Genomic DNA, 15,855 nt, shown 5'->3' on the forward strand with positions numbered 1-15,855 from the left:
AATAAGTAACCCAGCATTTTCCTAATGTATGTGGAGATTATTTATACTGAAGAATGCTCAGAGAATATATTGTTAAATGTATATTGTCAATCACTGAGAGAGGAACATTTATAGTTCTAAAATTATTTTCCATGGAATGTTCTGTTTTTATAGGATATCTATAGGTGTCTCAAGGAATATACAGCTCCCTGCCACTTCTGTAGCCTTGACTATCATCCACTTTTTCACGCCATTCATTTCTATGCTGTCACCAAACGATCTTTCTTAAGTGTAACATCAGATGTCGTTTCTCCCTGAACCACCATGCAGCGAGTCCTCATTGATCGCAGGCTCGTGCTCAGTGCGCACAAGGGTCCTGCTTGCTGTGTTAGCTTCTGCTACCTCTGTGTGGGTCCGCTGACCAGGCACTGCGGCCTCACCTAGAGCTCATGTGTGCGCCACTGTCTTTTCTTCTCAAAGCCCTTCTACACCACTCCCGTAATCAGCCAGAACAGTTCTCCCTTGCTTAAGATTTAACTTAGACGTGATGTTTGCTGTGGAGCCCAACTCGAATTCCTCCCATAGGCCAAGTACCCATCTCAGTCCATACGGAGTCTGTCGTGGTCATCGTACTATAATTACTTGGTGTCAGGCCATGAGCTCCTTAAAAGCCACATCTGGTACTTCCCCTCAGTTATTACCAAACCTTGGCCCCTCATCTTCTGCTTGTACTTGTCAAAATGTATCCTATTTTGACCTATTTATTTTAATTTTGATTAAATCTGTTGTTTGAGTCAGCTCAGCTAGCTCTGTGTTCTCTTCAAATTTTTATGTATTATTTCTTCAACCAGATCTATGAACAAAAAAAAGGCCTCTCATAGATTCTTTTAATCCTGAGTCATCCTAAGTACACCCTAGTTCTGAGTATCTCATGTCTTAGTTGCTGTCCAAATCTACAGCATCTAATCTATTTTTCACTTATCCAGAGCTTATTTTGGCAAATGCTTCCTGGAAATACAGAATGGTACCCTACAATTTGTCAGTTGGGTTCTGCTTTACATTTTACTTGACTTTGTGTAAGGTACCCAGACTCAAATTTCTAAAAATTTAAATGGAATAACTGGTGTTAAGTGTTTCTGTAGAAATTAAAGGGTCAAAATTGTACATGGTGTTGCAGCTTTCTTAATTATATGAGGTGTTACATCTTTCTTAATTACAGCATTTTAATAAATTTTCTCAGGTTTTAAAAAGCTGCAGAAAGAAGAAAGCAAAGCGGAAGAAAGGCGTTGACAAGTCTTTATATAAGGGAAGAGACTTTGCTTCTAAGAAGCCGCTCCTAAGTCCTATTGCAGAGCTGCCCGAGGTCTCTGAGATGTCGCCTTCGGTTCCAAGAGTCCAAAGGATGTATTCAGGTATTCTGTCCTGTTCCTGCCGTTTACATTCTATGTTTTCTCTTTACCTTCTTTGTTGCTCTTTCACTCTTTTTTTTTTTTTCCTCATTTGCTGTGTAAAGAGTACATAAATCAAAAACAGCAGCTTTTCATATTACTATGAGAACGTTAAGAAAGCAAGAGTGTGTGACTTTTGCAGTCACCTCGACGCTTTTCAGAATCCAATGGCAGCTCTGGAGACTGTCCAGGGAAACTCAGACACAAGATATTGCATATAATTTTACGGGAAATAATTTTCTTTCATCCTGTTTCATTTTGCTTTTTAAAGCATTTTGTTAAAGTAAAATCTGTTTGGCGTTATAGTCAATCGTGAAAGGTGAAGGAGGTGATGGCTCAACAATAGATGTATCTTATATGAATTAAGAACAAAAATTTAAAAAAATACTTATGTTACAGTGGAGTTGGCATCTTCTAGAAGTGACATTTGTAAATCAAACTTGATTACTTTAAATATTTTGTTTAAAATCAAAAATTAAGTTAGTCGATATCCTGGTTAGATAAAAGTTGGAGTTGCATCTGGTTTTATAGTGCCTGAGTTTTAAATTGACTAAATTATGTTGTAAGTAATAAGAGTATATGTTCATTTGGTGTGTTAATTTTATATAGAATCGTTTGAAAATAGCTGCCTTCGTAAATCAAATATTTATAGCCTACATTTCATTTGCAGTATACCATATAGGATATATAGCAAATATTCAGTACATGCCACCATAAACTCTTGGCTTCTGCCTACTTAATCGCAGGAAAGCACAAAAGTCCGGACAAGGGCACAACCACCCCACAGTCGTACGCACAGCTCTCCCGGCCCCTGGGCACCAGCAGGGGCAGTGCTCTCCTGCCCAGCCTTCTCTTGTAGTCCATTTCGGGACAAGAGTTGCCCAACCCACTTCTTTTAATCTGGCTTAGTGTTACTTATCCTTTAAGATTTAGCTGTACTGGCTGCCTTTTCAGGAAAACGCTTTGTTCACATTACACCTTCGTTCACATTACACCTTTACTACCTGGTCGATAGTGATCCATTCCCTGCAAACTGAAGTCCATTTGAGACTGGAAACTAAGTCTTATTTTCATTATATCATCCCCAGTTCTTTACAGGAGTTTTTCCGAAGGTGTTTAAGCAATGACTGTTAGTATGTTTCCCATCTTGCATCTTACTAGAGAATTTCTTTCTCGAAATACCCGAAGCGTTTTTTAGCCATAACCAATGGTATCAGGGTGTGAAGCAGTTCCCGCTCTCCCGCCCTCCCTTCCTCACCGCTTTCCAGTCTTCTGCTCTCTGCCTTTCTCTGCCTCCATCCCTTCTCCTGCCTTCCTTCTCTAGCATGCTAATTTTATGAACAATACATAAATGTCCCTTTTCGTGTAAAGTTGTATAAAGAACCCAGCTGGCATGAGTTGGTTTGCACAGAGAGGACCCTGCCCTGTGTTAACCTCTAGCTTTACATGACGTGATTTTAAATACCCAAATCATGGCTATATACCTTTCAAATTGAAATGTTGTGTTTTTAGATTTTTGGCTTAGCTTATGTTTTATGTATCTTCCAGTGTTGATTTTGTCGAAATCATTTTTTATGCTCATTTGACTTGGTCAGGTAAAAACTTTGTTATCTGAGATAACAAGAGAGATGGCATCTAATAGCACTAAGATTTAGAACACATAAAGCCGGAACTTATTTATGCTATGTTATGTAACTTGAAAACCTTGATGATGCTTTTTTCACCTATGATTTATTTCACCTATGATGTGACATAGTGTGCGAAAAACATATGACATGCTCCACATGGTACAAATTTTCTGGAGGATGGATTTGTCAGAGATTGGGACAGAAGGGGGGAGATTTTTAGAATACTGAAACAAATGTGGCTCTATTTGAGAGTATAGTACAGTTTATATTAATTTTTTAACAGAGGGCATAAGACGCTAATGTCTTCAGGGAGTAATCTTTTAGTGAAATTCTCAAGTCCCCCAGAATTCTAAGGTTTATTTCCTCTGCTTCAGAGGAAACATTGATAGAAAAATTTCAGAGGAAACATTGATAGAAAAAATTCATGATGTTGCCCATTTTCAGTAATTCATTTTTAAGGAAATGGGAAATGTGGCTTCCTCATGCTAATTGACCTTGTATTGTGGGAAGTACATTAGACTAGAGGAAGCAATTTAAGATACAGTTCTCACTTTTCTGGTCTGAGACTATGTGCTTTATTAATTCATGTAGTAATACATATTTTCTTAACCTGTGGGTTGGGGAAGAACTAAAAGAGAAAGAATGATGACAGATGGGAGCAAGTACAGTGTAACATTTTGTAGGTCTTGTGATTTTGGAAAGCTTAAAACGTGGAAACCAATATGGCACCTGTTATGATTTGTTAAAGTTTATTTTCATTGTTACTTTTTAATTAGATCAAACTTATTTATGCCCATAGATGAATTCAGTTCAAGTGGTGAACTTGAGGAAATGAAGCTGCCTGAGAGAAAGACTCTTTTGCCTCAGAACTCAGAAGACTTGCAGATGAATCAAGACTCTAATAAATACGATGTGTCTGAATTCTGCAGCTCTTATATAAAAAGTTCCTTTCCGCTTGTTAATGCTGCTTTTGATCAAGATTCAAACATAAGTACTATAGAAATTCATGAAAATAAAAATATTCCGAAAGCAGAAAGTCAGTTGGAAAGTGAAAATGGACTAAAAACCGGGACCAGGAATGAAAACAGTCCTATTTCTTATGCTTCTTTGATTAAAAAACCCATTGTAGCAGAGAATCCAAAATCTAATTTTATTCTACAGTCCCAAGAATTTTCTGCTGGTTGTCAACATGGAGTAAATGTTTTCCAAAGCTTTAAAATTTCGGAAGATATAAAGTGTGAAAAACAGGATGACTTCTTAGTAGCCACTGAAGGAAACCTGCTGACCAAGTCTTTAAAGTCTGACTCTCAAAAAGAGGATGATTATCCAGAAGATGTCTTAATTGCTGGTCTAGAAGGAAATAAAAGTCAGAGTGAGGGTTTGGGAAGAAACTCCATGGAAAGTAGCAGTGGCCTAAGCTGTGAAAGGAAACACAGAAGATGCTCTGTGTGTTATTCAGGTGGTCAGAGTTTCCATTTGGAAAACAGTGGAAATCACAAACCTTCCTGCGGGGTGGACAGCTCTGTAGAACTTAGTTTAGAAAAGTCTGAACTGTGTAAAGAGTTATCTGATGCCATAGAGCAAACCTTTCAGAGAACAAATAGTGAAACAAAAGTCAGACGTAGCTCAAGGCTACAAAAAGATTTGGAAAATGAAGGACTTGTATGGATTTCACTTCCGTTTCCTTCCAATTCCTACGCTTCCCAAAGTACCAAAAGGAGAACAGTATGGACATTTGACAGCACAGGATTTGAAAGTATGTCCCCCAGAAAAAAAATTGTGTCTTCCAGACCAAAATCGGGTATACAGCCCTCCATATCAGGTCAAGAAAACAGTGAGAAATTTGCCACCGATTCTTTGCGTTTACCTGGGAGAAGGAGGAAGAGCTTTTGTACATCTGCACTTACAAACACTGAAAATACTAAGTCAAAACGCGACAGAAGAACCTCTCTCAACCAGAAGAGAGAGAGTTCCCTAAAATGACGACGGGAGAATTAAACATATCAGAGAACTACAGCCATAACTGACGTTTCCTGCAGAACTCTGGCAAGAGAGAAGATAACCATGCATGCTTAAAAGATTCTTTCCTTCTGGTTCCCATTCTTTATTCAACTTCAGTGTTTTAAACGTTTCCAATAAAATCATCGAATCTACTTTTAAGGAGAAATAAGTGAATTTCATTCGAAAAGAAAACATTCTATTAAACAAGACCTCCCCTCATGTTAAGTGTTTTATTAGTATTCTGCTAAAAAAGTATTGTTTTTGGACCCAAAAATATGTCTCTTATTTCATGTTGGTACATATTTAGTACATTGTAAAAGAGCATCTTTTAGAATTGACTCATCGTATCTGGACAGAGGAGGTTTTTTTTAACAACAACAACCAAAAAATGATAGGATTAATGTAACTGAAAATTGAACGTTAGTATACGGTTGAAAGCTGTTAAAAAAGTGAGATGAGTTGTGTTTTTATTTTAAAATCTTGCCAAAAACGGGTTAAAAGTTTTAACAGGAAAGATGGAAATTATAAAACCTGTTTTCCCTTTGGTTTACAGCTAGGAGAAGCTTAAATGACTTTATCTGTCTCCAATGAAATTTTTATTTTAATACTTACAGAACAGCATTTTGGGGGAAAAGTCTGTCATTATAAAATAAAAATATAATTTATAAATAACTAATGCGAAAGCATTTTGTCCTTGAAACAAAATTCTTACATGATTTGTGGGGTGGGAGATGGGGGATTGGTTTTTGATGAAATACAGCGGTTTAGTCGAAGACTTATTTCTCAGGTTATTCACATTAGTTAGAGGTAATTTCACATTTAAATTCATATTTTCCATAAAATTTTTTTTAAATTTAGAAACTCATCGGAAGCAGCCCTGGAGAATGAGTTTAACTTGAAGTGTGGTGGTAGGCCACTGATTTCTTTTTTAAAGTGGCATTTTCCAGCCTTTCTAACTTAATTTACAATACCAAATACTGTCACTGTCTCAGATTTTCTAGTTAAGCCTCAGCCAGATAGTTATAGATCCTATCTCCATTTTGGTGATAGCAGTTTGAAAATCTTAATTATTGTGTATCTGGAATTTGTGAATGTGCTAAATCATCGTATCATTAAACAATTGTCTTTGGAATCCTTTAAATCATTAAACTCCCCCACTCCCTGATAGCAGAAACATGTTAACAAATAGAGTTCTCTATAAATAACACAACAGGGAAGAAAGCCCCTGCTGAGCACCCATTTCCCCTCCTCAGATACAGACTATTTGTTACCTTCTTGGCACCAATAGGTCTGGAACTCCTGCTGCTAAAGACTAATGTATTTTACATTAACACTCGAAGTGATCCCCAATTTCTTCTGCTAAAGAGTTGATCGTTTAAAAATTTCTTTTATCTTCACACGTGAATTATTTATGGACTTTTTTCTCCCCCGTTCATAGTTTAGTGTGGCTGGCAAATCTATACCACTGGAAACAAACCAAAAGAAAAAAGAACTAATTAACTTCTTATGAAGCTTTTGTTTTAAAGCGTTCATAAATATAAGATGATAGAGGGCCTTGTTTTTTGTTAAATTTTTTATATTTCTCCTTTGTTTAACATGAAGACTGAAAAAACTTATTTTCTCCCCTTTTAATTGTATGATGATCTATAATCTCAATTGTATTTGAATTTTTAAAATATCACATGCTTTGTTTTATTAAGAAGTACTAAAGAATGAGGGAAACAAACATTTTGGTCTTTTTTTGGGCTTGATTTTTCAAATGTGAAATTGTTCTCATTTTCCGCCAGTTAAAAATATAAACAAGTTGTGTTCCTTTCAGAATGTTTTAGTGAGAATATGTTGTTGATATTTGTAAATAACACATTTTTTCCTAAAGAGATCAGATCTCAGAGATCAAAGCAACTTAGACACAGTTTTATCCTCTTAAGTCTTATTTGCAGTGTAAAATTTGTGAAAAGTTAAAGATTTCTGTGTTTGACATGCTCACTTGTTTTTAACATTTTCTTTTCACTAGTGGTTACATTAAAGACTAGTCTTTAAAGTAGTTTTTTTTCCAGCCTTATCTTTTTTACGGCTGTAACCTTTGACATTCTGCATTCGAACTTCTTCTCTTTTCCGGCTCCTGTAAATTCTCATTTGTTCCAGAAGATGGCAGCATGACATCTGAAGTTTTTCCCTCCTGTACACATTCCCTTGAAGCCAGGGCAGCTCTCGTCGCTGCGGGTATTTCCCTTTCACCTTTATTGTTACTCATTTTCATTAAAGAAGTAACATGTGGCTCTTGAAAAAAAGTAGAGAACTGTACAAAATTAAGAATTCTTCTCCCACCCCATGAAAGCATCCTACAGCCACACCTTCCTCTCTCCAGTTTTCTTAAATGTAAACACTTAGCAAAGCAACTGGTGCACATCTTCCAGACCTTTGCCTGTATAAACATGAATATAGCTTTTGTTGTCTTCTGATGGGAGCACTATGTGTGTCTTTCTGCAACTTGAGTTTTTTAATCAACAAAATATTATGAATGTCCTTCAGCCTTAATAGGGAGGGAGAGCTTTAGTGCTCTTCAGTCTTTTTAACCCTTGCATAGAATTATATGAATTTGGTATGTAGTCAGTCATCTCCTTACTAATGGATGCTAATTTCTCTCTCTCTCTCTCTCTCTTTTTTTCTTATTATCAGAAATTAAGCCACACTGGGCTTGTGTGAAAATGTTGGATAAGTTCCTTGAAATTAAAATGGTTATTAAGTTCTCCTATGGAACTTACCTGGCAGAGTCCCTTTATAAGATTCTGGCATCCTAGCCTTCTTCCTGTCTCTCTTGTTCTCTTGCTACTTAATGCCATTTAATGGCTTCCATTTTCTCCTGCCTCCCCCACTGGCACTTAAGTTATAGAATTAAGAGTCATGTTTAGACCTGGCATAACAAGAAAAAATGATGAATAATGCCTGATTCATGCTTTAGATTGAAAGAGCTTTTTTTAAGTCATGTTTATCGAGGTATAATTAACTTACAGTAAAGACCACCCTTTTTGAATTGAATTTTGGCAAATCCATGTAACTGCTACCACAGGCCAGCAATAGAACATTTTCATCACCCCAAAAGACATTGTCTCCCACCTCTTTGTAGTCAGTCCCCATTCCCCCATCTGTCCCCTCACAACCACTCACCTGATTTCTATCCTTACAGTTTGCCGGTTCCAGAAAGTGATATAAATGGGATCTTATAGTATGTATTCTTTTGTGTCTGCCTTTTTAAACTTAGCATAATACTTTTGAGATTTATCCGTGTCCCATTTTCTAAGTAGTGGATTTCTGTTTATTGCTAAGTAGTATTCCATTTTACAGATGTACCAGTTTACCCATTCGCCTACTGATGAATATTTGGATGGTTTCTATTTTGGGGCTACTACAAATAAAACCGCTATAAACAATCACATGAATCTTTTTTATAGACACATGTTTTCATTTATCTTAAATAAGTACCTAGGAGTGGGATTCCTGGGATGTACCATTGGGGTATGTTTACCTGTTTTAAGAAATTGCCAAGCTTTTCCAAGAGGCTGCGCCATTTTGCCTTTCAATTGCTCCACATTTTCGCCAGCACCTAGTATTGTCAGTCTGTTTTGTTTTCTGCAGGCTAGTATCTCATTTTAGTAGTATCTCATTTCAGGCGGTCCAGTAGTATCTCATTGTGGTTCTGATGTGTATTTCCCAAGTGAGCATCTTTTCCTATGCTTATTTGCCATCCATATGCCCTCTTTATTGAAATGTCTATTTAACTCTCTTGCCCACATTTTCTTATTGTGTCTCATTGAGTTGAAAGAGTTCTGTGTATATTTTGATACAAGCCCTTTATTGGATATATGTCTTGCAAATATTTTTTCTCAGTCTATGGCTTTTCTTTTTATTTTCTTAGCAGTATCTTTTGAAGAGCAGGTTTAAATTTTAATGTAATCTTATTTATCAATTTTGTTTTTTAATTGTTCATGCTTTTGTGTTCTATCCAGGAAATCTTTGCCTAACTCGAGAGCACAAAAGTTTTCTGTTTTCGTCAACAAGTATTATAGTTTTACCTCTCAGATCAAGATCTACTTTGAGTTAATTCTTGTATGTTGTGTAAGGTGATGGTGTTTTGCTTCTTAATAGAAATATCATTTGTTGAAAAGATTATGCATTTCTAGTTGAATTACAATGGCACTTTTGTTGCAATCAGTTGACCTTATATATGTATAGGACTATTTCTGGACTTTATTCTGTTCCATTGATCTATATATCTGCTCTGAAACCAACATCACACCATCTTGATTACTCTAAGAAAGCTTTTTTTTTTTTAATTTACTGTGAATCTTCATCGTAGTTTATATTTAAAGTTCTTTTTGTGAGGAAAGAAGCCAGTAGAGGCAGAAAATTGACCAACCAATTCTATCTGGAGCCTACAATTATTCCCAGGCCTGCATTACTAGTTAGGGCAAAAAGTCAGTAATAATTAAGCTATCAGAAATATGGTAAGGAAACCAAATTCCTTGGGGTACCTATACCTATACATTCAGCCAAATCTTCTCGTAAACTGCAACAGTTCATGATTTAAAATTATCACCCTGAGTCACTGTAAGATTTACTCATTGAGAAAGAATTCTTTTTAAACACCGTACAAATATTTATCAGAAGATGAAGTGAGTTGAATTAAAATAAGGTTCAAAAATAAGTTTGCTAAAAATGAAATTATCTAATACGTCATTTTTCTCATTAATTAAGGTTTTTTATTTTATTTTGGTTTAGTATAAAAGTTGTCACTCAATTATCAAAAAGTAGCTTTAGCATTTGAGAATTGCTTTTTAACCTGGGAAAATTTCCCTGCACCAGGCTGTACCAGATAGGCAGATGGTGGATTCATTAATATATGTGCCAGGCATTAATTTCTGAATGTGATCACTGCCCTCAAGACACTCAGTTCTCTCAAAGGGGGCCGAATTACAACAGGGTCTGATTATAAAGGAATGCCTTGGACCTCTCAGCCTTGGAGGTGGCACCAACTTCAGATCAGGTAATTTCGTTTTGTTTTTCTCTGGAAGAAGTGATGCTTGAACAAAGTTCACAAATAGGAATTTTAGAGGAATGGGGATCTGAAAGGCACATATTATTCCAAACATGCTTTCATTATTTCTTACTGAGACTAGGCAGTGTAACTTGGCTTCATCTCATACACGTTTTTGTCCTAAGTGCTTTTCTTAACTTCCCATTATATTCTAAATTATGAATACATCCGGACGAAGCATGGATTTAAAACTAGAGTAGAGATTGTGAATTAACCGTAACAGAGCTTTAAAGAAATCTCTTAATTGCTGAAGCATTTCTATTTTTTTATACTACCAGGTTTTGTAGTATGTCTGAAGTGTTGACTCTGGGCTTGGAATCCTTGATCAAGTGAGAAGTATTGGGATGAAATTAAATTAAAATAAATAATTGCACATACAAAAAAAGAGGGGAAAGATTGGCTTAAATTTATTTTAAGATGATTTCATAGCCGTGACTTGGCTCTAGAATGGACAAATTGCTAATGTACTATGGCCTAACTATTTCAAGTTTGCCTAATCTTGTGCTGATGTGTTCATTTTTGTACATTTCTTTGATGCTTTCTGCTTTTTGTAAAATTGTGGTACAGACTACAAGTAACACGATAGCTTTAGTGAGAAGATGAGTAATTATAGCCGTTCTCCTGATATGTACTTCTGTCCTACATCTTCAACCAAGATTATACTTAGCCCGTTGTGACCTTAATTTTAAGATTTATTAGAATGATTTTAGAGAATTTCAGGATATTGGGAAGCAAGAATTTTCTGTCATATATGAAAAGGGAAAATAAATGAGCATGCACATTAAAGAAAAATACAAGTTTGCATTTTCTAGGGGTTAGGTTGAGATTTCTGAAATTTCTAGTGAAAAGCAACCTTTCACAAGTCTTCCTTTTTCCCATTTATCCATGGCACGCACATTGTTTAAATGGTTTAATTTATATTCTCTATGAGAAAAGTTGCCTGCAGGGGTGTAGACTGCTGGAATTTTGGATTTAGATGTAAGAAAATTTATATAATTTTTTAAGTTCTAAATTCCTGGGTGTATTTGTATGTGAATTTTAAAGCTCTGAAATATAAAGATAACATCTGTTTACATCTAGTAAATTTTTATTCTCATGACTTTATTCCCCCACTTAAAATTGACTTTTTAAAAATATTTCTTCTACTTTGGTAGTGTTTTATAAGGTTAAATGTAGTAATATGCTAGTGGTGTTTATATTTTTGCCATTTAAAAGCAACCAGCATTTCCACTGCTCTGATATTCTGGGTACTTAAGGGTAAAAATGAAGTAAACGTCATTTTTTTTCTCTATGGAGGCCCATCATATAACTGCTAAGTAGGGTCAGGTGCTTACAAAAATAGGCTTTTCCAAATGTATGGGCTAAACAGTAAAATTATTGTTTTTCTGTGTAAAATTGGTGTCAAACAGTTGAAACTTCATAGAGAAAGTGAGTGAAAGGATTTTTCGGTTCACGTCAGTTTAGTTCTGATGCCAAGCGCTTGGATGTAAAGTGTATGATTTTATGCCTAACATGTGAACACGTACAATGTGTTTGTTTTCTAATTTTTCATAACAGAGAAATAACCCAACATGACCAGTCTTTTTTTGTTTTAAGTATACGTTGGGAATGAAGATTTCAGAAGTATTCCTTAACTCAAACCTGAAAAACCTGTGTTAGTCTTGGGTGATTTCCAGTGACCCTGTGACTCCCTTCTTCCTGCCCCCTGTGTAGATTTGGAACTGGGCAGCCATTTTTGTTTTTGGAAGGGAAGGGAGACAGATATAATGAATGACTTTTATTGTGCAATATTTCAAACTCTCTTGAATGCATTCGAATGGGATGGAAACTGTTCTACCCTATGTCATGGCCAAAACAAACAAAACATATTCCCTAAACCTGGATATGTGTTTCTCTCAAACTGGCAGTAGTTAGAGCTCAGCTCTCAAACAAGAATTTGGTTTGACAATTTTTAGCCCTTGTTCAACTGAATATTAGGATATTCACATATTAGATCACAGCCAAAGCAAATACTGTGGGGAAAAATTAATACACATATTTACAACTTGCAGGTGGCATTTTTAAAAAAACATTATTAGATACTCGTCTTAAGGAATTGCAATTGTGGTAATACTTTTAAATACACTGCTTTATTTTTGCTGATATTTTTTAAATGAACTTCTCTCCGATAATAGTAACTCCAAATGTAAATAAATTCTATAGAGGTCCCAGAAGAGTGATAAATGCTTGACTTTAAGTATTTAAACATTTATAAAGACCACTAAGAATCTGAGAATTCCAGGAACATCAGACCCGGCAAGCATGCAATGAAACCCCCTTGACGGTAGCCCTCTGTGGCCCCCAAAGAATCCACCCTAGTGAGTATCAATGACTCCTTTATGATGATGAGTCCATGTTGTTTACTGACTCCAACAACCCTCACTTAGGTTTTAAGTATTCCCACCCTTTGCAGCCATGGGGAGAAAGTACTCTGCACAATTACGATAATTCATTTTGTAATGCACCATTGTGCTTCATAACCCTGGCAAAATATATTTTTTATTGGTCACAATTTTAACTTGAAATTTATGGTCACCTATGACCAACAGGCTCTTGGTTTGTGCTTTAAACAAGACATACTGGAAACATTTTTAAGCCAGGCAATCTGCCTCTCAAAATATGGTAGCGAAGACCAAGCCAGGTTTTAGGTCCTCCCTTTGAAATATAAAATTCTAACTTTGATCAAATGGATAATTTCATTGGCCATTAACTTTTGATATTATAAACACTACAGATTAAGCATTTACAGTGTCTTGAATTTCAGTTAGGAACAATGCACATTTGTGCTTCCTAACCACTGTGAAGGCCATCTATATTCCATCCACTGGCTTGACTGGCACGTTCTGGACATAAGTCATTTTAAGGAGTGGGTGCTTAGTCCTTTGTAGTGTGTCTGAGTGAAGGGAAATAGCCCTCTCTGGGTGGGTAGATCCTGCCGAGGTCCATGGCTCTCAGGCTGTCAAGAGGTAAATACGAGTGTAAGATTCAAGAGGGGTGGAGAAGGGAAGGAGTGGGGCAGAGTACAAACTTCTTGGTAAAAAGCTAGCTCTTATTTTTCTGTTTTAAATGTTGCTGTTAAGTTCTTAGTCTTCAAATTTAAATGTGGTGGGTGCATGGGATTCTTCATTGGGTAGTGTAGGAATAATTGGACATTGGCTTATCTAAGTTCTACCTTTTTTTATTATTATTATTAAAAAACCCTATGCGTGCTGAAGGGTTCCTGATATTTTTAGATTTAAAAATGATATACCTTTCCTAATCAAATTGGAGCCTCCCAAACAATTCTCACCATGGCCTTTTTCCCCATCAGAGAAACAACCCAGCTTCACTTTAAGTAGGTACCCCAGGCCCACCTACTTATCTCACAACTCTTAGTCTAGGCTTTGACCCTCCTTTTTTTTTTTTTTTTTTGCAAGCCTCACACACAACATACATGTTTCTATAGTAAAACTTATAATACAACACCCTTCTTAGATATTGTGCATTCTCCTATCTCTGGACGTACATAGTAACACGTACTATTGTTCTCATCTTATAAATAAGATGGACAAGAGGCAGGGAAGTGATATTTTCTCTGTAGAGCAGTCAGCAATGATGAGGCCTGGGGAAAGATTAGAGGCCTAATGGTGGGCCTGTGTTTATTCCACGCGCTCCAGCTGCCTCCTCCATCCTCCAGCACCTAGGTTGAGGAGGTTGGGCCATTTGGATACTTGTTGGCTGTTCTTAGTTGGAGGAGTCCTTGAAATCAATAGCTACAATGAGGTTTTGGAGCCATCCAGAATCTTTCACAAAGAATCAAAATTTGCATATATTTCTTAAAACTAAGTGAACGATAAGTGTTGATTTACCTTTTTTCCTCAAAATTTTTTTGGTAGTAAAGGTGATTGGAAGCAGGAAAGAAGGCCAAAGAAATACCATTTAAACTAGAAATCAGGGCCGCGTCTGCATTTAGATGCCGACACGTGGAACATGTGGCATTGTCAACTCAGTCCCCGAAGGACGTGCCCAGTGTCCTGCAGCTGCCCTATAAACGTCTGAATGGATTTATATCCTGCATTTCTCCAAGAGAGGTAAACCATTCTAGGCATATCCCGAGCACTTGGGAGGTATGCGTCCTTTTGACATCTCACTGCCTTCCCAGCTCATGCTCTGCCATCTCCACGAGGGAAGAGCTATTACTCGCCAGGCCAAAGCTGTAACAATATTAAGATGTTTTCCTCAACCTTGTCCCCAGAAAGATACTCTGTTTCCAGAAGATTGTTCTCCCCTGGGCATTACATCATAAATTGATTCAGTTCTTGGAGGAAGAAATTGGACAAAATATAATAGATTACCTCCTGGGGAAACATACTTAAGTTGTTAAGTATTCCCACCAGAAAACTAAGAAACTGCTTATATATTACTGCTCTGTCCACATTTAACCTTTCACCTTATTGCAGCTGAGCAGGGTGCTTTTTTCTATAAAGGGTTTTGTTGTAGTGGGGGTCAGAGAACATTTCTCCTTTATTTTTTTAAGGAATACAAGTATTCTTTGTTTTTGCCGTTGCCCAGACTTCCTCAATTTCAGGAAGCATGGTGTGCCACCAGACCCTGGACCGGGTTAGGAGGCAGTAGCCACGAAAGGGTGGCCTTTCAATGTGTAAGTGTTGTCTCCCAGTGGTCAGCGAGAAAAAGGGGGACAGCTGGAGTGGGGGGAGCTGCTCGATACCTTTAATTTTTCTTAAGGATTTTTTGGCCCCTGGGGCAACATGGCAAACAGAAAAGACGGGCCGCACTGGCGGAGGATTTGAGAGGCATCACCCGGTTGTGAGGGTAGCGTGGCCTTGCAAGCAATATCGGGGCTGAAGAAAAGGATCGAGTTTCCTCTTTCCTGGGAACCCGGTTCTCTGAGAAGGATGTTAATGATTGATGAAATAACTCCCATCCGATAAATAGTGCAGTAAGAAACGTGGGAGCGATTTTCTTTTCCAAGTTCACAGTCGGAGCAGGGAAGGGGTTGGGTAGAACTGGCCATGTAAATCTGCTGGCTTCAGAGAGTCCTAACTTGGAATGGTAAGCAGAGTGGAGGGAAGAGCTGATAAACCGGAGGGACTAGTAATAAAATAGCAAGCCTTTCATCACCAACTGGAAGCCCGTCGGTGTCCGCAGCCTAGTTAGCACATTAAAGGCCCGTGTACTGAGTTGGTGGGATCACTGACAAGTGGGTCCGTAGGGCCGTTTTCCTTTTCTGAGACAGAAGCATTCTAACCATGTCAGTGCGCCTTATTGTCTCATAAGTCGCCACTTAGAACATTAGGACAGGCTTCGCAGGGCACTGAAATCAATCCGCTATTCCTTTATCCCAGTAAAAGCCCTGCGGTGGGCCCACCCATGCCTCTGACTGTCAGCTTTGGGTTTCAACCCCGCTTCGAGATGTGCACCTGAGGACATGTCCGGATGCTCCGTGGGTCCGTGGTCAGGTACGACGAAAGCACGGCGAAAGCTGAGTAACGGATACATGGCGCCTGTACTATTTTTGCAACTTCCTGTGATTTCGTAATTATCTCAAAATTTGTAAAAATAAAGTGCTTAGAAAACAACAGAAGTCTGTTAGTCTCAGTTACCTTGTCTGTAAAATGGGAATATTAACTAACTACCTACTTTGTGTGGCTGCTGGGAAAATCAA

At 37.3% G+C, this 15,855-nt stretch overlaps 1 protein-coding gene and 1 long non-coding RNA gene across 5 annotated transcripts in view; both read left to right on the top strand.

The window, feature by feature from the left end:
- CDCA2 (cell division cycle associated 2) overlaps positions 1–5,728 on the top strand; it is a 37,980-nt gene extending 32,252 nt beyond the window's left edge. For all 4 annotated transcript variants that reach the window (XM_039876141.1, XM_039876142.1, XM_039876140.1 and 1 more), the window contains 2 exons: positions 1,220–1,391; positions 3,855–5,728. In XM_039876141.1, the coding sequence (XP_039732075.1) occupies positions 1,220–1,391; positions 3,855–5,038 (1,356 nt within the window). In that variant the 3' untranslated portion in view covers positions 5,039–5,728. The remainder of the gene's footprint in view (positions 1–1,219; positions 1,392–3,854) is intronic.
- Positions 5,729–13,667: 7,939 nt separating this feature from the next.
- Positions 13,668–15,855, top strand: part of LOC120613398 (uncharacterized) — a 53,868-nt gene continuing 51,680 nt past the window's right edge. The window contains exon 1 of the long non-coding RNA XR_005655693.1: positions 13,668–14,260. This is a non-coding gene — a long non-coding RNA (uncharacterized LOC120613398). The remainder of the gene's footprint in view (positions 14,261–15,855) is intronic.

Source organism: Pteropus medius, unplaced genomic scaffold, assembly GCF_902729225.1.
Source record: "Pteropus medius unplaced genomic scaffold, Ma_sr-lr_union100, whole genome shotgun sequence".
Lineage (NCBI taxonomy): Eukaryota > Metazoa > Chordata > Mammalia > Chiroptera > Pteropodidae > Pteropus > Pteropus medius.